Source organism: Thunnus albacares, chromosome 2 (genome assembly GCF_914725855.1).
Source record: "Thunnus albacares chromosome 2, fThuAlb1.1, whole genome shotgun sequence".
Classification (NCBI taxonomy): domain Eukaryota; kingdom Metazoa; phylum Chordata; class Actinopteri; order Scombriformes; family Scombridae; genus Thunnus; species Thunnus albacares.
Window position 1 is genome coordinate 35,190,003 of NC_058107.1, and position 24,168 is coordinate 35,214,170.

General features: G+C 40.6%; 1 protein-coding gene and 1 long non-coding RNA gene across 3 annotated transcripts in view; one reads left to right on the top strand and one right to left on the bottom strand.

Annotated features, from left to right (window-relative positions):
- fras1 (Fraser extracellular matrix complex subunit 1) overlaps positions 1–24,168 on the bottom strand; it is a 298,584-nt gene that overhangs the window by 135,239 nt on the left and 139,177 nt on the right. For both annotated transcript variants that reach the window (XM_044332436.1, XM_044332428.1), the window contains exons 14-17: positions 13,094–13,237; positions 11,565–11,705; positions 10,018–10,158; positions 9,735–9,902 (exon numbers count right to left, since the gene is read on the bottom strand). In XM_044332436.1, the coding sequence (XP_044188371.1) occupies positions 9,735–9,902; positions 10,018–10,158; positions 11,565–11,705; positions 13,094–13,237 (594 nt within the window). The remainder of the gene's footprint in view (positions 1–9,734; positions 9,903–10,017; positions 10,159–11,564; positions 11,706–13,093; positions 13,238–24,168) is intronic.
- On the top strand, positions 3,703–11,099 carry LOC122967677. The gene is made up of 3 exons (XR_006398657.1): positions 3,703–3,713; positions 6,953–6,956; positions 11,000–11,099. It is a non-coding gene; the product is annotated as an uncharacterized LOC122967677 (long non-coding RNA).

Sequence of the window (24,168 nt, forward strand, 5' to 3'; positions counted from 1 at the left end):
TTCTGCTGCAATGCATCTGACAAGGTGCTGCATCGATCAATCACATACATGCAAGAGCACATTCCTGGTGGATTACTTTGTAACATTGCTGCTATAATAACTTTCCCCGAGTTGTATGATCCAGTCTAAGAGTATTGTGGTAGTCATGCTGTATTCTGGCATAAACATGGATGTATTATAAGATCTGGATACTGGACTAAAAATGGCGCCCATTCAGTCCTATAGTCCTTCTAGCTTCCGGGTTTGTTTCTGTGTTGTGCGGCCCACTGAATATGCACAGTAGTGTTTCTCCTGCTCGGCCCATAGACTTTACATTGTGATGACATCACAGATTTTTAAATAGCTTTTCTCAGCTCGAGGAAAGTTTTACAAATATAAAACCTCCATGAATCAAAAGTTCATAATAGAAAGAATCATAATTGATGTTGTTTGCAGTTCGAGGCGTCCTGTCAGCAGTTTTACAGGCGTCTCTTTTACAATGGTAGTCTATGGGGAAAATGCTTTTTGGCCGCAGGGGGATTTTTTGCTGCAATACCGCGAGTGGCCACTGGGAAAAATTGGTGGCGGCGCCCTATCCAGCTCTTATTATACATCTATGGGCGTAACACATTGATCTGCATTTAAATGTATTAATAGCTCCAACTGGACTTCCTGGATTGTTTCTGCATTGTTTTAATGCAGAGCTGGTTTTGGTCTGAATGCAGCCATAGTCTTTTTTTATTCCATGCATTGCTCATCCTTGTCGAAACCTGTCACCTACATTACCCACAATGCAACTCGATTCAGTCAACTTTACAGACCCGGGTGTGTTATGCTAGTAGTGGCTAACGTAGCCTGGAGTTGCTAGCCTCCAGCAGAGATGAGCAGCAGGCTACAAACTCTTTCTAACTCCACACCTCCAGATCTTTTTACTTTTCAAACTTGTAGTCTTCAGCTCAGGCTGACGATGACTCAAATGACATCACTTGAGGCAATTTATCAGATTTCACACAGCTCCCTCTAGAGACACAGAAAACTTTAGACTACTTGTTTCACACATGCAGTAGTGCTCCCAAACACCTGGAAACACACACTGATGTGTAAAATCCTCTTTAAACAAATGTGTCTTACTGATGATGTTTTGTTCTTTTCTTCTTAAATTAAGCTATTATTATCTTTCCTTTTGTTGTCTTAATTTAATAAAAATCACACAAACAACAAATTTAAAAGCCTGAAAGAAGAGAAATGAACATCTGTGATATTGTGAGAAGTGAACCGACACAGTTCAGGTGTGTGTGTTAACCTCTTGTGTGTGTGTGTGTGTGTGTGTGTGTGTTCTGCAGCTCGACCTGTCTGTCAAGCAGCATTAAGCCTCCTACACGCCAACTATCTCCGTCTGCATAAGAGGGCTTCTGACTGGAGAGGAGAAGGATTTACAGCCAGGAATTTCCTCTCAGACATCTGATAGCTTGTCAGCTCCAGCCCACTTAATATTTGTGTGTGTGTGTGTGTGTGTGTGTGTGTGTGTGTGTGTGTGTGTATACATAAACGCTGGAGTCTGTGAGTCTCATGTGCATGTTTACACACCGTCCTCCTCCGCTTCAGGACAGTAGCTGCTGAGGAGGTCTGAGTATCTGTCAGAACAACACACACACACACACACACACACTCTCACATATACAATAACCTCCATTGTTCCCAGTCGTACCTGAACCCACTGACACGCCACCGAAGGGAAACCAAACCTTTGTTACTGAGAATAGACGCAGAGTGGAACAACTTCTTTACATATTACTGTGAATAGAGCTTTAATGACGTGTCATTTATCACATTGATCCTCAGCTCTCTCTCTCTCTCTCTCTCTCTCTCCGCGCTGTTGTTGTTGAGACTAATTTAAGAAGCTTAGACTAAAAGCAAACTAGACGAGTGGCACTTAGTCGGACACAATAGGTGATGAACAATGAAACTCCAAGCTAGAGATGAGCTTTTTTAGCTTTAGCTTGAGAACACCCTCTTCACAAATTAGAAAAAATCATTAACACCTTGACAGATTCACCACCACCTCAGATGTTTTTTTTTCTTTTTGGTTTAAAGGACAGATTTTTTGTAAAATAAAAGGCAAATAACTGCTGTTGCAATGAACACTAGACTGAGTATCAGCTGAGAGTAAAGTGACTGTAAGTATTATTTAAAGGGCTGCAACTAATGATTATTTTTTTGATTAATCAATTAATGGTTTTGTCAATAAAATGTCACAAAATAGAGAAAAACAGGACGAGATGATGTCTTAAAATATCTTGTTTTGTTTGATCAACTGTCGAAAATCTTAAGTTTACCATCACGTATGACAACAAAAAAAGCATCAAATCCTCAAATTGAGAAGCTGCAACCAGCAAATATTTGTCATTTTTGCTTGAAACTTTTTTGTTTAACCCTCCTGTCGTCCTCGGGTCAAATTTGACCCGTTTTCAAATGTTTTTATATCAGAAATATGGATTTCTTTCATCTAATTGCTTGAAAATCACATGGATGGTTCCATATCACACACTTTGCAAGTAAAAGTAATGATCACTACTTTCATTGTATTTTGGGTGTTTTATTGAAGTTTATGACATCTGTGGACTTTTTTCCCCCGGGTCAGTTTTGACCCGGGAGAACAAAAGTTGCATGACGACAACAGGAGGGTTAAAACAATTACTCAATTGTCACAATAGTTACTGATTAATACTATAATACTAATAAAATACTAACTGTTGTAGCTGTAATTATTTACTAACTCAACACAAACTATATCAACTTTAATCATCACAGTTTATTATTATGAATTATGAAGATATGTATACAATCTTCATTTAACCTTAGTTTAACTTAATTGCTTGAAGAATCTCTATAAATCGTCTGCTCTATTTGCTAATGGTTGCTGTTTACCTTTATGTTGATTGATTGATCGACATATGGATAATTTTATTTGGCAATAAATGTTACAGCAATTGATCAAGATCTTATCTATCAGTTTAACTGATGTTGATGATAACCAGCCTTAATTAAAACTGTCTGCTGCATTAATTATCTGTCTGTGTTTTGATTGATCACTATAAGTATCGGACTTTACTGGAAAGGTTTCATGTTCACGTCATAGTGGGATATATTATGTTACCATACTTTGTTATTTTGTGTTGTTATTGTTATGAATTTTGCTTCTTTTTGTTCTTTGGAAATCAAAACAATTGATAACAAGGTACTAAAGTGTCCTCTTTGTTCCAGGTGATGCAAATCCTGAGCAGCTTTCCAAAAGTCTTAGGAGAAGACTGTTATCGCTGACGCAGCAACCAGGTGCTGAAAGCAGTGGCGGCGGCGGAGCATACTAATCATTCAAGGATAAATCAAACAGATTAAAGTTCTCACTACTCACAGAATTAACTATCCATAAGAAGCATCACGCTAATCTTTGACTCAGCTCCTTTTTTGCAGGTTAATCTGACATTTTCTCCTTTTGATTTTGATGTATTTTGTTATTGTGAGTGTAAGTTTAGCATGTAGCTGCAAACCTTGTTTCTCATTAATCACAATAAAACCCATGTATTGGTTCAGCGGTGTTTTGGTCCCATGCTATCACAGAGACGAATGGGTGTTAGAGGACACCGGTCTGACCACTACTCATCGATTTGTAATTGTCTTGTCCTGGATGATTAAGGGAATCCAATATCGCTAATGGCTATTCGATTCCAGGTAAAGTAAACAAAATTTCTCTGGTGTTCGGCTCGAACTTAAAAGTAAACTGTTGTGAGGAAACAAATCGTGCTATTATCTAAATGGCTTCAGACTCAACATCCCAAAAAAATCAAAGTGATGCCGACTCATGAGCCCTTATTGCAGGAATGTATCTGCAGGCTGCTGAAGTGTGATGTAAAATAAGGAGTTTTAAGTTTCTCTATTCAGGCTGTTGGTTTATTGTTAAAAAGGTGCCCAGATGTTACAAGTATCCATCATTCGAAGATAAAAGCATGATCACTGATTTCTGCCTTTTGTGAGTCCAAGGGAGGTTGTGAACTCCAATTTGAGGGTCTCTGGCACAACTTCACCTACTTCCAAGGTGTAGGGAGAAGAAAAAGAAGTCTAGAAAGATGAGAACTCCAGCAACACACTAGTATGAAGAACAACTTTTATTAGTTGACCGATGCGTTTCGGCTTGTGGCCTTCATCAGGGTCATCATAAAACACATTACAAATACCATTTAAATAAAGTAAGTTGGGTATGAAAAAGTTTTAAAAAAATATCAGCCAATGGGACATCTACAAAGATGGGTTGGATGTACGGTCATGTGGTTTCAGGCCAATCGTTGTCCAAGAAGGGACATGGGTGACGCCATATTTGGTCCATTAACTAGAAAGGTGCAATTAGGGGGTTGGTGGTACTTGGGGTTTTTTGTTCATCCAAAAATGTGCCTATTAGATATGGGATACATTTAGAAACACTTTGATTGGGATAATAACAATAATAATAATAATAGTAGTAATAGTAAAGATAAAAAGGCTTTATAAAGTGTTGTGTATAGAGGGAGCAGAAAGATGCATAATACAATAATATAAATTGATAAAAAATATTAAAAAGTGATAAAAAAAATAAATAAATAATCATAAAAAAACATAAAAAATATATCATAGAAAAATATATCATAAAAAACACTACAAATCCACATAAATGGGAGGTATTAAATAAATCATTCATGCCCCTCGGAGATAAACTTCTTCATACTACAAGTGTTGCTCATCTTTCTAAAACTATTTTGAATTCCAGCAAACCAGCAGGTCATGGTTCACTCTCCTCATATAGTGAACACCACTGGAATTAGAGAAAAACGTATAAACAACAGAACGAGCGACAAATTACAACGTTTCCGAGCTTCAGGAATCCGGGAACCGTGTCAGCTAACAGAAAACTATAAAGACATTCCTCGGAGCACCCTGCAATTGACGCGATGGCTAAACTGCACTCAACATCTTGAAACACAGCTGCTGAGTGACTGTAAACAGACGGCGAGAACTTATCTGCAAGCACCGTGGGAGCATAGCAACAAAAAACCTCTACCCATAATGCAACCTACCCATGTCTTCAAACTCACCATATCTCCCGTGTCACTCATCTCCTACGCAACCCCCCCCCCCCCCCCCAGCTGCTCACGGCTTCTGATCGCTTTGAATTCAGAGAAGTGAGAAGGTCAGCTAAAGGACCCTCCACCCCCACACCTCCTGTCCACATTCAAGTTTCAATGATAAATAACAGTGCAATAGTGAAATACTGAAGCTCTGTATTGTGTTTTTTTTTTTTTATTTCCCAAGAGTCCAGGTGTCTGTTCGCTACGTGAAGGATGAGTACAGCAACGCTGCATAAACCTCCTATATTAAGCATCCTTCACCAAGAGTTAGACAGTAACAATGTACCTTTACGTACCTTCACCTTCACAGGTTGTCACACAAGTGCACATCTGAGTGCAGTATTTCTCCTGCATAACATTTCAGGTTGACATAAACTTTTACTCCAATTTGACTCCTTACTTGTTACTCTGTTGATCACATTTTTACATGCAAAACATACATGTAGGATAAGTTTATGAAAGTTAATACCTGTCATGTGAAAAAAAGGACTCTTAAAGTAAAAATGGGTAGTTTTAAACAACCAGATACTTTGGGATATTCTGTTAGCAGAACAGTAGTCAGTATATCTGCAACCAAAATTTCAGAAAATAGTGAAAAATATCTGTTACAAGTATAAAATATCTTGTTTTTGTTTGATCAACAGTTGAAAATCTAAAGTTTACCATCACGTATGACAACGAAAAGCATCAAATTCTCAAATTGAGAAGCTGCAGCCAGCAAATATTTGTCATTTTTGCTCGAAATTTTTTTGCTTAAAACAATTACTTGATTATCACAATAACTACCAATTAAAATACTGACAAACAGTCATATGGGTCATTTTGGAAGACGAACACCTGCTTTGTTGTTTAGTTTGCAGGACTTGTTGGACATAGTGTGATGCAGCAGCACTCAAAAGTCATAAACCAGTAATTATTAGTACTTTTCTACAGTAGCAGCTTAAAAAGTGAACATTTAAATGCAAAAGCGCTTTAACAAAGACTAATTCTGTTTCCCAAAATCAAAACAAATGAGTGCAACATCCTTCTTCTTCCAGATCAGAATCAGCTCAGTTTCAGGGATCTCATGCTTTCAAAACCACCTGTAAGTCTCTCTGTCAAGTAAATACCTCAAATTTAATCTTAATATAAGCAGCAGCCATTAAACCGCTGCTTGGCAGCCTGTGTTTTATCTAATTTCAGGTAACAGCAGCTCCAGCAGATGAAAAGTGAGCCGAGAGGAAAGTAGAGCTGAACGAAACGCCAGCGTTGGCGAATGACTTGGCTGCGCTCGAGGAAGAGACAGCAGGCAGAACAAATACTCTTCTCCCTGCCAAATACTGAATGCGGTACTGTCAGTGGGCACAAACACTGAACAGCGAGGTAAGAAAAGAGTGGAGCGGTGATTGTGGTAAATGGATAGAATTTCATAGCACACGGTTGGACGTACAAGGGAGGTAAAGAAAACTGATTACAGTCTTTTCATTTCTCTTTTTCTCTTCGCTGTCATCCCGCATCATTAAAAAAAAAACTTGGCATTCTGGTAAGTAGGTGGTATTTGCAGTGGTGTGTGTTTGTGTGGGTGTTGGGAGGTGGGTGATAATTATTCTCACTTGACAGACTAGTCCTTCAAACCTAAATATGAGCCTATTACACACACAAGTTCATACTCACAAACAACCTGATCAGGTGTCTCCAAACACACTAGGAGTGGATGAACTCACGATAACGATATATATCACAACAAAGGTGATTCTGGGATACACAACATATATATATATATATATATATATATATATATATATATATGTCCGTTAATAAATGCTGTCAAGACCAAGAAAAGTCACGTCTGTTGTTTCCCCAAGTGCTGGAAAATGAAGGGGGTTAGCGCCGAAGTTAGCAACAATGGGTTAGCATAACCTGACGACGCTAATCAGAGACACAAAGAACGGAGAAATGTGTGGCTGCTAATCACACCCACACCCCCCCGACCCACGCCCCCCCATCCCCCTGCCAAGCCAAACCACTCAACCAAGGGGAAACACTGCAATCTGTGCTGATATGCATCATAGTTTTCATGGAAAAACACATTACTAAGACAGATTTGGATTGTGAAGAAAATTCAATGATAATACATGGTTTATGACCTAATTTGTTTGACTTTGTTTGGATTTTTAAAAAAAAGGTAATTTTGGCATAAGGGTACCCCCATAGTGCACATATACATTCAGAACAGGTCATATCTGATGGTTGTATGTGAGAGAACACCCTAGAAAACCAATGTGTAGACATAAATTATATGAAAATAGCATATTCAGAAGCAGAGATACACACTTCTTCTGAAATGAAGGCCCCAAATTTCAACCCCTGAATTTACCTTGATCCACTACATATATAATGATATACTTGTAATATGATATTTGGATGTCCCTAAGAATCTTGAATGATTACTATTGCAATTTTCCCCGGGTCAAACCACAGATTGACTGGACTAATATCACAAAGAAATAATCTACGATATCAACGATATCTTTAACTGAAGAAGAAAGAAAGAATCAGCAGGAAATAGTCAGATAATGTAGAATGTCTATTAACAATACATTAGTGTCAGAGGTATAAATATGACAACACTGCAGCCTCAGTTTGTGCCTCTCACACACAGAGCTGCTGGTAATGTTAGTAAGTCTGATAAGAGGAGCAGAGAGGAGGCGTCGAGCTACTCAGAGAACTGTAGTTATACAAATAATAACTAACATTTATTCCTTTTCTGTGGCAGTAAACACAACACACGACCCGCCGATAAGTAACCGCGCTACATTCAGAGCTTTACATGCTACGTACTGACACTCCCCCCCTACAGCCACATATACACATACCAGAGAGCCTCTTGTATTAAAGCTGCTAGTTAAAGCTTCAACACAGGTAGCACACAGAAACTTTTACCAATGTGACTCTATTGACGAAGCTCCAGCAGACTCTCTGCGGAGGTCGACGCTAACTTTTCTCTCAAGGTCTACATGTGCTCCTAAGTGGAAAAAAAGATTTCGGAACACACAAAGAAATCCTTCTACTTGTGTGCGATTATGATGTGAAAAGCAGCGGAGGACTGTGGAAGTGGAAGACGTTAGTATCTACCAGACGTTAGTCATGCCCCTTAAAATATTGACTAAGCTTTTTAAACATTCAAACAGATTTTTTTGAAAATTTGACACACTGAAAACAGCTTTTAAAACATTGATAAAGCTTTTTAAATAAAACATTGCAAGAGTTTTTTTTTTTAAAAAAGTTTTGAAAGTTGAAGCACTGAAACTGAACTTTTTGAAACATTGAAACAGTTTTTAAAATATTGAAAATGAATTTTAACAGACGTATTTGGTTCTGAAATACAGGTTTTTTCCTCATTGTGTGTGTGTGTGTGTGTGTGTGTACTAGGGGACACAAAGGCTGCTGTTTCATAATAAAAACTTTCCGTCGGCGAACCAGCAGGAGGCTTTTATTGTGAAGCAGTTACAGGAAATGCTAAAGCCAAAGTAGCTGAATCAATACTGAGCAGTCCTATCGATACTTGCCGGCAGCGTATTGATAACGTATCACAATTGGAAATATCGCGATATGTCGTATTATCGATTGTTTTTGTCCCACCCCTGACACTTCCTGTCTTCCTTCTCCAAACAGAAATACATCCACAAAGTCTACAAATCTACACAAGTGCACAAACGTCTGTCCAAACTTACTTTTAGGATTATGTTGAGATTAGCAAAACAGGGAAGTTTTTGATTAAGCGCATGTTGCTGTAGATTAAGTCTGATCACTTAATCTCTGTACTGGATGCAGGTGTTCATTGTGGCTGTGTGATGGGATATCTTACAATATGAATAAAAAAGAGGCAAATAAAACATAACATCTGTTTACATGGTGCATCCTGGGAGCCTACTGGTCAGTCACATAACCACAGGTTTGATTTTGGACGGCATTCATTGCAGGTTTTTTGCCATTTTTTTCCCCCTTTGGCTCTTTATGCCTTTATTAGATAGTAGATAGCAACAGTAGAGAGCTCACAGGAAATGAAGGGGAAAGACAGATGAGGAACGACATGCAACAAGGGTCCAATGCCAGAGATAAAAACACACAAATGTTATCTTGGGTTTCTGGAGCTCAAAGCGTCGTCTTTTAATTGATTATTTCATCTGGCACCAGTTAAAAAAAATCACTCATCCTCACATCGGAGGAGCCGGAGCCTGCGAATCTTTGGCGTTTTGTTTAATAAATCCCTTGAAACAGATAACTGATTGATTTTCTGTCAATGGGCTGATTGATGGACAGAACTAGTTAACGTTATTCAAATGTGAAAGCAGAGTTTGCAACAGGATTAGACGTTTGATTGGACAAACATAGATCTGTTTGGTTTTGTATGCATGGATTTCCCTTGTGCTCTGATTGGATTGGGCTTGAACAAATGACATTAATGCTGTTGATACCTGATCTGTTTTAAAACACAAAGTCACTAATGATTGACTTGCTAATTGGCTCCATGAAAAGCAGAGACTCTCGCCAGGACTTTCGGTTATCGCCTCTCGACGAAAAGGCAGAAATCAAATCAAAGAAACCTTGCGCTCTCACCTCTGCATGTCTGCATTTCATCCAGGAAGCTGTGAGCGGGACATCCAGCTGTGCAGACGCCTTGTTGAACGTGACTGGACTGCAGGAGGAGAACTTCCTCTGGTTTGAGGCAGCGGAGACAGTCTGAAGCCAAAGGTCCCACACAGGAGCGACAGGTAGGATGACAATCTGGACGCAGCGGAGATGAAAGGTCAAAAAAAAAAAAAGGTCGGACCGGCAGCGGCGGGAAAATCATTTATAAAGATGTTTTTAATAGTGAATAAACATGGATAAAAGCTCTTACTTTGGCAGGTGTTGTCCTGGGAGTACAGTCCTTCCCCGCAGGCCTCCACACACTGTCCCTGGTGGAGAAGGAGCCCATCTGAGCACGAGGTACACTGGGATACAGACGGACCCCAACATGACACACAGGAGCTGTGGCAGGCTGAGGAGGAGAGGCAGAACAAATGATCTCTCACTTTAAAGATGTTTTACTTGAATTAAGCACTGCAGGACATAAAGCATATTACCAGTAGCTACGCAGGTCAGCATGCGTACCTGACATGCTTTAAGTTGAGATTTGAAAGACTTTGAATCCCAAAACTTTGTGTAAATTCACATAAAAGTGAGATTTACTGCATCTTCTTTAATTTGTATTTAACATGTGTATATAGCTCAGCTTTAACCCTTTCATGCATAGTGGTCACTACAGCGGACAGCTATTCAAAAGCTGTTTTCTTATATATGCATGGGGGTTTTAATGGTATAGTTGCACATCAGCCAACACGGTGGACTCTAGTGTGTCACCCCGTACGCTGCCATCCACTGGCCAGCCTTTGTAAGTGCAACACAAATTTCTCTGTAAAACATGGATGTATAAAGAGAACTGGATGCTGGCCCCAAGAAAACTTTTTCCCCATAGACTTACATTGTGAAAGAGCGTCACAACCCCCGCGAAATGACTTGTCTCGCTATCAGAATTAAATCTGATCCGTCTGATCACATTTCAAAAGACTAGAAGAGCCGCATGATTGAATTGTTTTATCCCCATTGAAGTTAGCCAGAGGGCTAAACTGGAAGTAGCCGACTTGGCCGGCGAAGGTCACTAGTGCACATGCTCTGTGGGCCGCACAATGCGGAAGATCCGGGTGCTTTCATACCAGGAAGTTGATTTTTTATTGCGTCATGCGCCACTGAGCAACTTTCATAGGAATGAACGGAGCCCCGCCTCCAACGCTGTATCCAGTTCTCTTCATACATCCATGATGTAAAAACTCAAAACCAAGATTTTGTAACATCAAGTAACCACTAAAGAGTAATACAATGGTTAAAATTTCCAAGTATTGATTTTATGTTGGGAGACAATTAACCATCTGTCCACGAAGTTAGACAAACTCCTTTAAAAATGAAGTGCAAGTATTTCTTTTCATGCCTGAAGAGGAATAACTTCTGACTGAGGTTATCATAATTCATGCATGAAAGGGTTAATACAATAAAACAAACAAACAAACAAGACAAGATATTAAAAAGTTTTAAAAGTCTTCATGCCTGACTGAAGTTGGCGTTCTGACAGCGCAGAAGTGAAAAACAATTATGTTTTTAATAAACAATGACAATGCTGGAGCTGCTTTCTTCTTTGTTTAATTTCTTAAAGCATCCAATTAAAACTGCAGTAGATGAAAACACGGTATATGTGCTTAATTAAAATAGTAAATATGACATGTCAGCTACTGGAACAGCCATGAAGCACCTACAGCTACACGACAGTGGAGACAAAAATGTTAATTAAAATTCTCTTTAACCAACTTTCTGGAAATTTGTTTTAATTAGAAATGATCGACCTGAGCCTACCTCTGCATCTGTTGTGGTTGTCTTGGTAATGGTGAGCTGGACACTGGGAGATACATTTCCCATGATGCAAAGAGGTCCCGGGCGGGCAGCTCATGCACTTGGGGTTGTCGGGGAAACAGGAGGCACAGGACGAATCGCAGGCTGTGAACGGCAGCGTGTAGATGTTAATGATAAAATGCATTTGTGCTCAGTTTAAAAAATGAATGTTTGTGTCACTTTTTGTGTCAGTTATTGGTTAGTATGTATAAGATATAGAAAATCAAGTATATTCAACAAGGATAATAATAAAAAAAAAGTCAAGTCAAAACATGTCCAGAAATCTAAAGAAAACTCAGCTTTAGTTCATTTGCATGTATGTGTGTGTGTAGTGGTTCATATTGACATGACACTTTGACACGTCAACAAGCTCCAGCAGGTCTTTCTCTCAATCTAAACAGAGTCAAAAGTTTCTCCTACAGCGAGCTGGAGGGCAACGAGAAACAAAAAAATAAAAAGTCAGGAAACCCCGAGGAGGGAAAAGTGAGAAGTTAAAAACCCTTCACCTCCCTCCAGATGTTGACATTTTAAAACAAACCTCAAAGCTTTAACTGGCAGATCCTAATGCGTATGACCTTTTTTTTTTTTTCCGTCATTTTCTTAAAGAGGGCGCTTCAACTTCAATATATATGTAGCTGCAGGAAAAGACGCTTCCAGGTGGTTTTTAAGTATATTCTGCTGAGTTCACCGTCACCCTGAGGGAGGCCTATTCTCCCTCCTCTTCATCTTACTACTCAAAAATAGAACCCATCCATATTCATACAGGATCTCTTTATTCTATGAGCTTGTGAATCCTCATTAGCGCAAGAGAGAAATCCTAATTATTGTGTTTTCTTAAATTGTTTGTTGGCCGACTCCGACTCCTGCTGACTTATCATTTTGGCACCACATGGAGGAGAGGAAAGGATGTTGGCGAGGAGCTCTGCAGGGAGCTAAAAAAAAAAAAAACAAAAAAAAACAAACCTTCACCTCCAGTTCACTTCTAACAATAAACCTCTCGGTGTCTCAGATGATGTTTACTGTATCACTGCAGCAGAACTTTCCTTTGACACCTCGTTTGTCTGTTAAAAGATCAACTTTCAACGCAGTTCTTCTTAACGTATTCGCTCCCTGTATGAATAATTGTCCAGATATATACTAGGGAGCATTGTCGCGGCGCCGAGCCTGAGTGTGTGTGTGTGAGATGTTTATAAATGGCACCGGACGGAGCAGAGAGAGAGAGAGAGGAGGGGGGGGGGGGGGGCAGACAGCTGCTGAGCGCCCAGGAGCTCTGGAGGAGAGAGAGCCGGAGCTTCGGGACGGATAACAGCCGCGAGTCACACCGGATTCTGCTCTGATCCGGAGCTGGAGGAGAGTTTTTTTTAAAACTTTGAGCATCTGTGTGTGTGTGTGTGTGTGTGCAGCTCAGTCATGTCTCTGTAGCTGTTGGCTAGGTGGGCTACGGGGGGGGTCATCATGCAGAAAACCTACGTCAGGTCACGTAGGGATTTTACCGTAACAGACGCCTTCTTGACTGTAGAAACCAGCGCCGCAGTCGGGGACACATTCCCCGCCTTTGAGCAAGGCGGCCGGGTCTGAACACGACACGCACTCCCCCCGGCTCGCTCCACGGCACTCTGAACACGACTCATGACAGCCTGGTGGAGAGAAGAGAGAAGATAAATATATTTAAAGTGTGTATTTACTGTACTTTGTCACTGTTAAGTTGTCTTAAACGGCCACAGCAGGGTTTACATTTGAGCTAATTCAGTTCACTTAATATTACTTTGAGACTGTCTCTCAGAACAATCTCCACTTTCTCCTCCGTTAAACACGACGCTAACGTAACTCTGACGACAATAAAATCAGACACGAGGGCCGTTGTGATGGATTACCTAAATATAGCCGGTTTCAGATCCCTGCCTGGAGGAAGAGACAAACAATCCAAACTCTAAAGCTCTCAAAGTAGGATAAAAAACACTTTAGGGGAAATATTCTTTAATTTCTAATGCATTTTTGCAATATTTCCTTTGTGCATTAAGAAAATAAAATGTTATAACACTGACAACAAAAACAACAGTTGTAGAGCAAATCAATTCAGGACATGTCCAGGATTCTGCAGAGCTTGTGTGTGTGTGTGTGTGTGTGTGTGTGTGTGTGTGTGTAGCTGCCATTACTAGTAGTATTTTATGAGCTATTAAAAGCAACACTGACAACAGTGCAGACAAACTGTGAGCGCAGGAGGCTGGAGTGAGCTGAGCTATGTGGGGAGTCTATATAATAATTTAAGTGTGTGTGTGTGTGTGTGTCTGAGGGTGACAGTGACAGAAACACACACACACAAACACACACACACACATATAGTATCTCATGATTCCAGTAAATTGATCTGGATGATGAGGAAAGATGGAGGAAACGTATACGTAAGGCGTCTGGATCTACACCTGCGGATTCATCTGTATGTATGAGGATTCAGCCAACCGACGCGCAGTAGCTTCACCGCACACCTGCTACAGCTACAGCTGTGTGTATATACGTGTACTTTGGCGAGCTTGTAGCAAACGCCACACATCTACACACACCTCAGTTGACAAAGATATTGTATAGGTAGGTGTTGTAAATGGAGCGCATGTTACATTTGGTGCAACACATCAACACGCCTAACCGCTATTCCATCAGCGGAAATTTGACTTTTTTGTGAAAGTTGCTCGCTCCTGTACTGGGAAACACAGTTGTCCGCCGCTCTGGAGATAATAGTGGCCAATAGTGAGTTCTGTTATATTATATAGTCTGCCTGAGACGCCCAGCAAAATTAAAATAAGGTGTTTATAAGTATTTATGGTCCCTATAACTTCACGATGTGCAGAGTTTTGTGTTGGTTTGTCATTTAAAATACAGTTCATCTGGCCAGTGTGTGTGCTGGTATTGACGGGATTCCATTAGCTTGCTAGCTCTCCTGGTTTAGTCGTGCTCCTGTATATCTAAGTGCTAGAGAACACAGTGCTCTTATAACACCAGAGTCAAGGGTTCGATTCCTCTCGTGACCATCCGTCCTGAAAAATACCGCTCTGATATTAAGTTTCATTTCTGGATGTCTTTAGACAGCTAGAACGCAACCAAATCATCTGAGCTACATGTGTCCTGTTACGACTATCCTATATACACGTAAAATAAATTATAAGCTTTATTTGATATTTCTGTCATTATCGTGGTGACGTTGACCTTTGACCACCAAAATCTAATCAGTTCGTCCTCCTTAAAAATATATCCAGCTGTTTCTCAACGCTTTATGAAGGATTTATTAAAGGAAACTGATGGAAAAGGTTCCTTGATTGTTAGAGCAGCTAAAACTGAAAACCCAAAGAAGACATGCTTTTCTCTGAAACATGAAGTTGTTGTGGGGAAAACTTGATGGGCTCAGCCTCAGATAGAAAGTAGTTACATCCAGAATCGACCACTTTCTATCCTGTTTGAAAGTGTTTGAAAGGTAAATTTGTGAAGGCAGAGCTCAGGCTTATCAGTGAGATCTTTGGAAATCAGGGAAATCAAAAGGAACCTCTGGCTGGTTTTTGTTTGCTTGTCCAAATAAAGTTCAACAAAGTCTGAAATTGGAATTTGAGCTTGACAACATAAAGATTTGGCTGATAAGCCGTAAAAGGTCTTTGTAGATCTCCTGAGGACTTCCATAAACCTTCAGTTCAGGTCCTCAAAACCTAGAAAGTCATTTTTTTCTGGTGAGAACCCCCATTGTGTCTTTTGGTTGACGTTACTTTTATGAGTGTGATATATTTCGCTCCACATACTGAAGACAGACACTCTGCAGGGTGAGTATGAAGATGGAAGAAGAAGAAAACACACACACAGGTGGTAACAAGAAGACCGAGTGAGGTCAAAGGGTCAAGAGAAGTAAATGGAGAAAGAAAGACAGAAGGACTGAAGAAGAGATGTGAGGAGAATCCAGAAAGCGACGAGAAAGTAGAGAGAGAGGAGAGAGATTCACACGAGGAGGAGCGTAATTAATTCAAACGGCGCCGTTTAAGAAACGCTGATGAAGATCTCCCTCAATTAACGGGAGGAGACGTCAGAAAGCAGCTAAACACGTTATCGCAGCGTGAGATAAATCTGCTCTTCGCTACCGATTGTTCTCAGGTAAAAACTCTCGTATCTGCTCTCTTTTTTCTCTCCTCACGCTTCTCTCTTTATCGTCTTGAAAACACACAAACATCCTCGTACTCCCCGGCAGGAGCACGACATGCGGCGTCTTTCTCTTCTTCTGCCACAAACACTTTACTTCCAACAGGGTTATGTAATTTTTGTTTTTAATCCCCTTGTTATTTAGCTATTTTTACTCTCTTCCATGCTGAGCTTTACTCGATTTCTGCTGTTCAATCCCTCCCCTGAGTCTCTGTCATTTTAATATTTTATTCTCAGCAAAGGAAAAAGGTCATGTGATCAGTCATAATAAGTCACAATCAATCAGTCGCATTAATATAAATCAGAGGTATTCAACTAAAACTTAAAGACGTCCAGTTAGAGAAAATTTCTTGAAGCAAAGGTCCAGAAGATCATAATGTCTTAACTATTTAGTGTGATATATATTTAAGTAGCCTCAACATCTGCATGTAATCAATACCTGACTGTCAAATCAAATCAATTCAATCAATATTTATTGTGACTGCTGACATGTTTAATGTATTAATAATAATCTCATCTGCTAAATAAAGTTCATAAAAATAAAGTAAAAGGAGGAAAAGCTTGAACTTTCTCTTCCTTTCTCCGTCTACCGTAAAGACTATAAAAGCTGCTCCAGTTAAAAACAGAAGCGCTCCGTCATGGTTTTAAATCAGAACCTTCTGTCTTGGCTGTAGGTCCGGGTCCATATGGGACAGCTAGCGTCTGGGTCAGGACGTCTCGAGGTCACGGCAAAGTTTCTTGTTTAGTCCTGTGTGAAGACGGTTGAATCCTCTGCTGTCAGGTAGATTGACAGGTGAACTAGTTTCCTGGCTTCACGTTTCGATTTTTTTTACGCCTCTCATCTTTTCCTGTTTCCTCGCCGTCATCTCCTCGTCTATCTTCCCCCTCTCTCTCTCTCTCTCTCTCTGTCTCTGTGTTTCTGAATATGTGCACCCCTCTCTTCCCATGATGCCCTTCTTCTTCTTCTCCATCCCAGCCTTTTTCTTGCTTGCTTCAGCCCTCTGGCCTCTCTCCAGTTTCACATTGGATTTCTCCTCATCTCTCTCTCTCTCTCTTTCTCTCTCTCATCCTTTTTTTTTTTTTTTATTATTGTGTTCACGTCCATGTCCAATTTTAATGTCTTTCTTTCTATCTGCCCTTCAGTCAAATGACAAAGTACAGTCATTTATATTTGACATCTATCATGCAGAAATTCCTAATTGTTCTACTGCACATGTGCATCACTGTGTTTTTCCCACAGCTGCATATAAACTAAATGTGCACATCCTTTTCATCAGATAACACCACTTCAGCATGTACATGTGTTTTGTACACTACTCTACTTGCAGGTGAAGCAAAAGGACAAATCAGGCATCTACAAGCATTCAGTACAAGATGGGACTCCTACATTTATATGACTGGGTCACACATGCACACACACACACACACACACACACACACACACACACACACACTCCAAAAAATGGTTATAGCCAACAAGGGAATTACACGTCCTTTACCTTGCCCCGTGCAGGAAAGCAATTTATTTTTCTGTGCAGCCCGAAGCGCAATGTTATCAGCAAATGTAATCCTAGCAGGCCAGTTGCCAAAAAAAAAAAAAAAAAAAAAAAAACCCTCCTCCTCCTCTCTAAAGCCTACTCTGCATAAACCAGGGGAGGTTGAGATGAATGCACAGTCACACAGTGCAGCGGATAATCTTCGCTCTCTGTCCTTCTGGGACCGGGGCGGGGGGGGGGGGGGGGGGACACACGATTACTGGGGGCCTGCTGTGGTTCACATCCATCCCCCCCCCCCCTTCCCATCCAAAAAAAACCTCGAGTGATAAAACGAGATGGGGTGAGAGATTCGGCAATTAAACTGAGCACAGAGCAAACAGCTTTGCAAAGAGGAAGAGAATGAAATATAAAAAAAAAAAAAAAAGGAAATAAAACGGAGAATCCCCTGATGCTGGAATGAAATCGGAAATGGAATCAGGTTTGTGCACGTGAGTGTTTATTCTGACACCTGGTCACTGAGAGCTGAAAGCCTCTTTTTATTTGAGAAGCTGCAAACTGAAACCACTACAGAGACCAGAACTACAATACAGCCGATAACAAGAGTCTCCACCAGCCAATCACGTTGCAGTTTACATCCATTTAATATTTGTAGTGAAGACTTTGAAGGAATTTAACAAAAGCTATTAAGGTGTATTTTTTGGCAAAATGGATTTGGGAAGAAACATACTGTCTTCACTCATTTTTGTCATAATTAGCCTACGAATTCTTGAGCTATGGCCAAAAAAAACCCTGTTTTGTGAGGTCACAGTGACATTTGACCTTTGACATTTCACCACTAATGTCTCATCACTTCATCCTTGAGTCCAAGTGGACGTTTGCGCCAAATTTGGAGAAATTCCCTCGAGGCATTCCTGAGCTGTCACCAGGCGAGGCAGAGGAATTGTCAAAGCATTTATCATTTTATGACTGTATTTCTATATATTGTTTCTGTCATACATGCGTCTGTCAGGCTGCAGACACACGTGCGCTGCAGCTCGTGTGAGAGCTGAGTAAACAGGACCTGAGATGAGCTTATGAGTAAGCAAAAAACTCTGTGTTATGTGCCGTTCTCTGATAGGTTCACTGTGTTTAAAAAAAAAAAAAAACATATTTGAATTGAATTATGTCACATCAAGTGTCTTATATAAGAGGTGTGCCATTTCTCTCTATAGGTTAAGCTCGTCTTCCGTGCTGTTTGCAGATAGGCTGGTACCTCGGGAGGAGAAGTGTCAGACTATCTCAACATCCAATCAATATCATGCATTACATTACATTCCCGGAGAGTATTACCTGAGTTACAGAGATCAGAAAAGAATACAGTCTCTCTCTCTCTCTCTCTCTTCCAGTTACAGATCCATTCACTATTCATGCTTACAGCAGAGCATCCTCCTCTTACAGTGATTGGTTGTTGAGATAGTCTGACACTCCCGAGGGTTCGAAAACAACACACAACACGAGCTTAACCTATAGAGAAACGGCATATAAACAACCAGCTACCACGCTGTTCCTTTCAACCTCTAAACAGCATGAAGGAAGAACTAAATCTGATTCTCTCAAAACATCATTTCTTCTCCTGCTGAAGCGCAGAATTAAATTAGCAAGAATGCAGAAGGAAAAAAAAAATCCCACAATAGTACGTCAAGGTTGTTGTTGTTGTTGTTGTTTGTTTTTTTTAACAGGAGCGGAGAGCCAGAAGAAGAACTGTGCTGTTGTCATGGTTGCCTCGGCTCCTGACTGTCACATTCACAATGAAACTGAAAGGCAGGAATTGAAGTAAAAGAGGAAAAAAACAGGGTGATACAGTCAAGCTAGCATCGATTTCAACAAAGTCTCATGACACTCAGCTGTGAAATCATACCTAACAAAAAACAGCCATGAATGCCAAAGTGTTTTCTAGTTCAGAGACAAAAAAATAGACGATAGCTCCCCCCAAAAAAAGCTTTTCTTGTTCTCAGGTGAAGTATAAATGAGAGATATCGAGTAGAAATAGTGTTCTTAAAAAACAGACTGTTGTCATAAAAGACTTTATGTACAAACAAATATACATTTTAGAGATTATGTCAGGCTTATATGCTGGACAATCTGATTCAAAAAGGACTGTAAACTAAATATAAACCAGTTTCCTCTCTGCCGCCTTAAAGAATGAACCTGACGATAAAGAAAAGAGGAAGATAAACAGATGTTTGGTTGCTTTCTCATACGGTGTTTTATATTCTAAAACATGATCTTTACTGGCTTAGTGTGCATGAATACATTTTTGCATCCAGTTTTGAATTGTGAAACACCGCTATCACCGTACGAGAACATTCACTACCGGAGGATTCTGCATAATCCTGTATTATGTTCTGTTTTGTGAACGCTAACGTTTCTAAAATTTCTCCATCATCTCCCCACGTTGACTACAGTATGGTTAAAGTGAGGGAAAGACTGTGAAAGTAAGGTTAGGTATGGTGAAGTTAAGGCAACTACAAGTCTGAGTTGGTGAAAAGTTTGATAAAATGTAAAAATTAACCCCCAAAGTGCCAAAATGTGCTCGAGAGCGCCACCTATGTATCTAATATGGCCGCCACAGCCCGTAGGAATGTCGTAGAGAGATTGAACCAAAACTCAATTATTCGTCTCATCAAGACCTACAAATCGTATGCTGACACTCCTGACCTAAATCCAACAGGAAGTCTGCAATTAGCCTTTCAAAATAAGACTTTGCCCCAGTTTTGGCCCCTGAACAAAAGCTATCTCTTCCGAGGGTGTTAATGGTATCGGCTTCAAACTTTAATACATGACTTATGACACTGCGCTGAACAAAAGTTGTTAAAAACTTTGTAATAACTCGAACGGTTTAGATTTTATAAGCCCTGAAAGTTGCAGTGCCACATCGAAGGTGAGGGAAAGACTGTGAAAGTAAGGTTAGGTATGGTAAAGTTAAGGCAACTAAAAGACTTAAGTAAGGTTAGGAAACAAAAACAGTGGAATAAAATCAGGGAAAGATCATGTTTATGGTTAAAAAGCCAAAATGAAATTGTGGTCTGTGATGGGACGCAAACTCAGGCTTCCTGCATCAAAGTAGAAAATGCTGCAACGATTAAAATGCAATCCATTAGTTGACTGACAGAAATTCTCAGATGTGAGTATTTTCTGGTTTCTTACTTCCTCGATGATAGTTAACTGATTATCTTGTGGTTGTGGACGGCTGGTCGGGACAAAACAAAATATTTCATGTTGCATCTTGAGGTTTGGGAAACTGTGATCGTCATTTTTTCACAGTTTTCTGACATTTTATTGACCAAACGACTAATCGATAATGAAATATATCACTCACTCTCCACCTAGTTACACAAAGGTCGCACTACTTCATGCACTGACACTGAACGGTGGCGTCGGATGTAAATCACAAGGTACAGAATCATCCAGTACAGGCGTACTTCCTGGTGATACTGATGTCCAAAACAAGAGAGGAAGAAGCCGGTCAGGGAGGAAAATATCCCACCGTCATCATCTGACAAATAACAGCATCGGTCGCTTTGCTGAAACACATAAATGACCGATGTTTAGCTGTGTTGATGTATGTGTAGAGTAACGAGTAGTAACACACCTGATTTAGATCCAATTTGTTGGTTTCTTTTAACGATTAAGGACATTTTCTTCTAACTGTATGCCTGCGACAAACTTTCTTTAACCTTAATCTAGTGCAGTGATTCTCAACTGGTGGGTCGCGATCCAAAAGTGGGTCGCGGAGTCGTTCTGGGTGGGTCGCGGACAGCTGGTCAAAAATAAATAATATTTAATGCGCATCTGATGTTGGACTTGTCTTTTATTTTGAAAAATATATATATATATTTTGACAGGCATGCGTCAGAGATGTGCAGCAGTCTTGCGCCGTAGCCATGGTAACCATCATTTGATCGATGTTCGCTTTAAGTTTGTGTTGATGTTCGGAGGCAAGACGGTGAAGCCCATATATATATATATATATATATATATATATGTACATTTATATGTATTTATGTTAAAAAAAGATGATATATGTGTGTTTTCGAAGGATATTTTTGAAAAATACATTTGCTTGGTTTGAATTCTATAAAAGTGGGTCGCGACTTAATGACGGTGGGAAAATGTGGGTCCCAGGATGAGACCAGTTGAGAACCACTGATCTAGTGGATATAATCACTTTAACTGGTAAGATTACAGAAACACTCGGAGTCAGTTATGAAGGCCTTGTAAGAATTGTACATTCTCCCTTTATAATTTCTTCTTTATTGCATCATTTCAACCGAAAACGGCTCTTCGTCAGGTCCGACGAAAACCATGTTATACTGATGAAACTGTAAAAGGAGCAGATAACGGTGTCACAAGTACTTTGGGATATAAAAAATCACAGTTAATGTTTTTTGGACTCAGTACCTGGACATGTTTTTTTGTATGCTTCTAAAGCAGTGAGTGTAATAGGTCTGAGATTAGTAACAGCAGGATGTATTTGATAAGACATATTCTACACTGAAAACAGGCTCTTATGTCTAGTCTGCAGCTGCACCGTTCAAGAAACAAGCAAACTCACAGAGCCATTAGAGAGAAAAGAGACGAAGGAGAGAATTTAGAGAGGACAGAGAGGAAAAAAGAAGAAGGGGAGAAGTATCTCTAACACAACACCTCCCTCGTTATTATTAACAAGCCAACTTTGAAAGCATGCAGGAGCAGTAAAGCCTTCAGTCAGAGACAGAGAGGTGTTAACAAAACTCCCGGTAGGCCCTGCTGCAGGAACGCAGCGGGCTCTGGGTGGTCTTGGTCCTCTGCCAAGAAATATTACAATCAGGTGCGAACCTCTCCAGCACACACTCATTACTCCTGTCAACTCCCATCTCCTCTTATCTCTCCTTCTCTCTTCCCTCCCTCTCATTCCTTCCTTTCTACCTTTCCCTCCCTTTTTCCCGCATAAACAAGCTTCGGAATAAGAGTTCGTTCACCTAATAGCTTCGACCCGAGCACCCGGCTAATTTACAGCCACAGTCGCTGTTGAGTCCCACTTCCCGCCGCTACTCTTCTACCGCGTCCCCAGGAGGAAAACCGCTGGGGAATAACCGAGAGGTTCTGCTCTCTCGTTAAAGCCCGTCGGAGGTTAAAAGAACTAGTTGACTGAGACACACGAGGGGTTTGTGTATTTGGCTCCACTATTTTTTGCAGGATAAATGCATGACAGGGGACTTTCTTGCACAACAGTTGCATTAATTTGCTGTGCAAGATTTGAAGCAGCATCTACAGTATGAAATGTAGGCTAGATACCGGATTAATACATGAGAGGAGGATTCTGCATCGGATGCCGCCGTTGATGCACGGCAGCATAAATTCATGAGGTGGGATTTCCACAATGGGTTTGTACAATAGCTAGCACTGTATACAGTACATAAAGCCGGATGATGAATGAAGACAGGATGAGACAAAGCTGCTCTCTCTCTCTCTCTCCTATTTAAGGAGGTCCGAGGAGCTGGTGCACTGGGAGGTCTGGAATTCCAATCCTCCTGACAATATTCATTAAGGTGTGAAATTGAGCTGTGGAACTGGCCAGACTGTAATCACATTGTGGTTACTCTCTGCTCTCTCTCTCTCTCTCTCTCTCTCTCACCTACCCCTCCTCTTTCTCTTTCTCTTTCTACCCATCATTCCCAGGAGTCACACAGCAGGTCTTCCCCAATCGATGGAGGAGCTCAGCCAAACCGTCCGAGTATATTAGCATGCCTACAGGGGTTTAGCTCTCTGAGCCGCGGTTTTATTTATGGGTTCGGGGGCTTTCGGAGCGTTAGGAGACCTCTGAGGTAGGTTGGGTTGAGTAACAGTCAATATGGACGGCGCTCGTTGTGCAATTACCCTGCATTAGCGCCGTGTGCTGTGGGATCTAGACTCCCCTTCTTGCTTTTATCCACCATTAAGATTGAAGAGACTCTTGGAAGGTTACAAAACAAGATTGCATGTGTCATTTGGACAGTTTTTAACCTCTGTCTGCTCCCCTGGTTCAGTCTTTTAGATCTGATGCAACATGCTTGTAACAATCAGTCACTTGAATCACATTCACATTTATATCACAGTTATATTTTGTCAAACATCAGAGGAAGCAAATGAACGCAGGGATCAAACTATTGACTGTAAATAGACACGTCCGTCTCCGCTTCCTGCTGCGATGCAAAAGTGAAGCCATATAATATATCTCCTTTCCGACAGTGGCCATCTTGCTTGTGTGACGTCATTTGGAGCAGGATGAGTCGGGCGGCCGTCCCGCAGCCTGACGGAGGTTTGAGAGCGGCTGTCACAGCTGTCAATCATGACGTCACGCTAACTTTTTATACTGTCAAATATATAATTAAAAAACAAACTAATAAAAAACGTGAGCGTGATAAGAACAACCTAAAATGACCAAAAGATTGGTTCATGTCCCATCCGCTAGCATGGAGGGGGCGGGGTTTATGACCTATGATCGAGATGTTTTGGCTTCACTTATGGGGAGCCGTCATGACGTCCATATTTATTTACAGTCGATGGGCTCAACTTAACAGACGTGCAGCATTGGGAACAAGATTAACGCTGGGCGTGATAACTGCTCGTTTGTTTTAACTGTTTGATGGCCGTGTGACGGTTTCAGCTTCATAACCTTCTGCAGACAATCAGTTAATAATGATGATATGTGGGGGTTTTTTCTAGGGTTTTGTTTAACCAAGGGTGGTAGGGAGTTCTTGTCTCACGTTGCCATTACCTGCATCTAATTACCGGCTTGTTTGATCCCATGTAGGGAGTCAAAGTGGCCTCAAAACGTTCGTGCAGAAAGACTTCTTTGCAGTTTCTCTTGAAGGATCTGAGAGCTCTTTTATGCATAA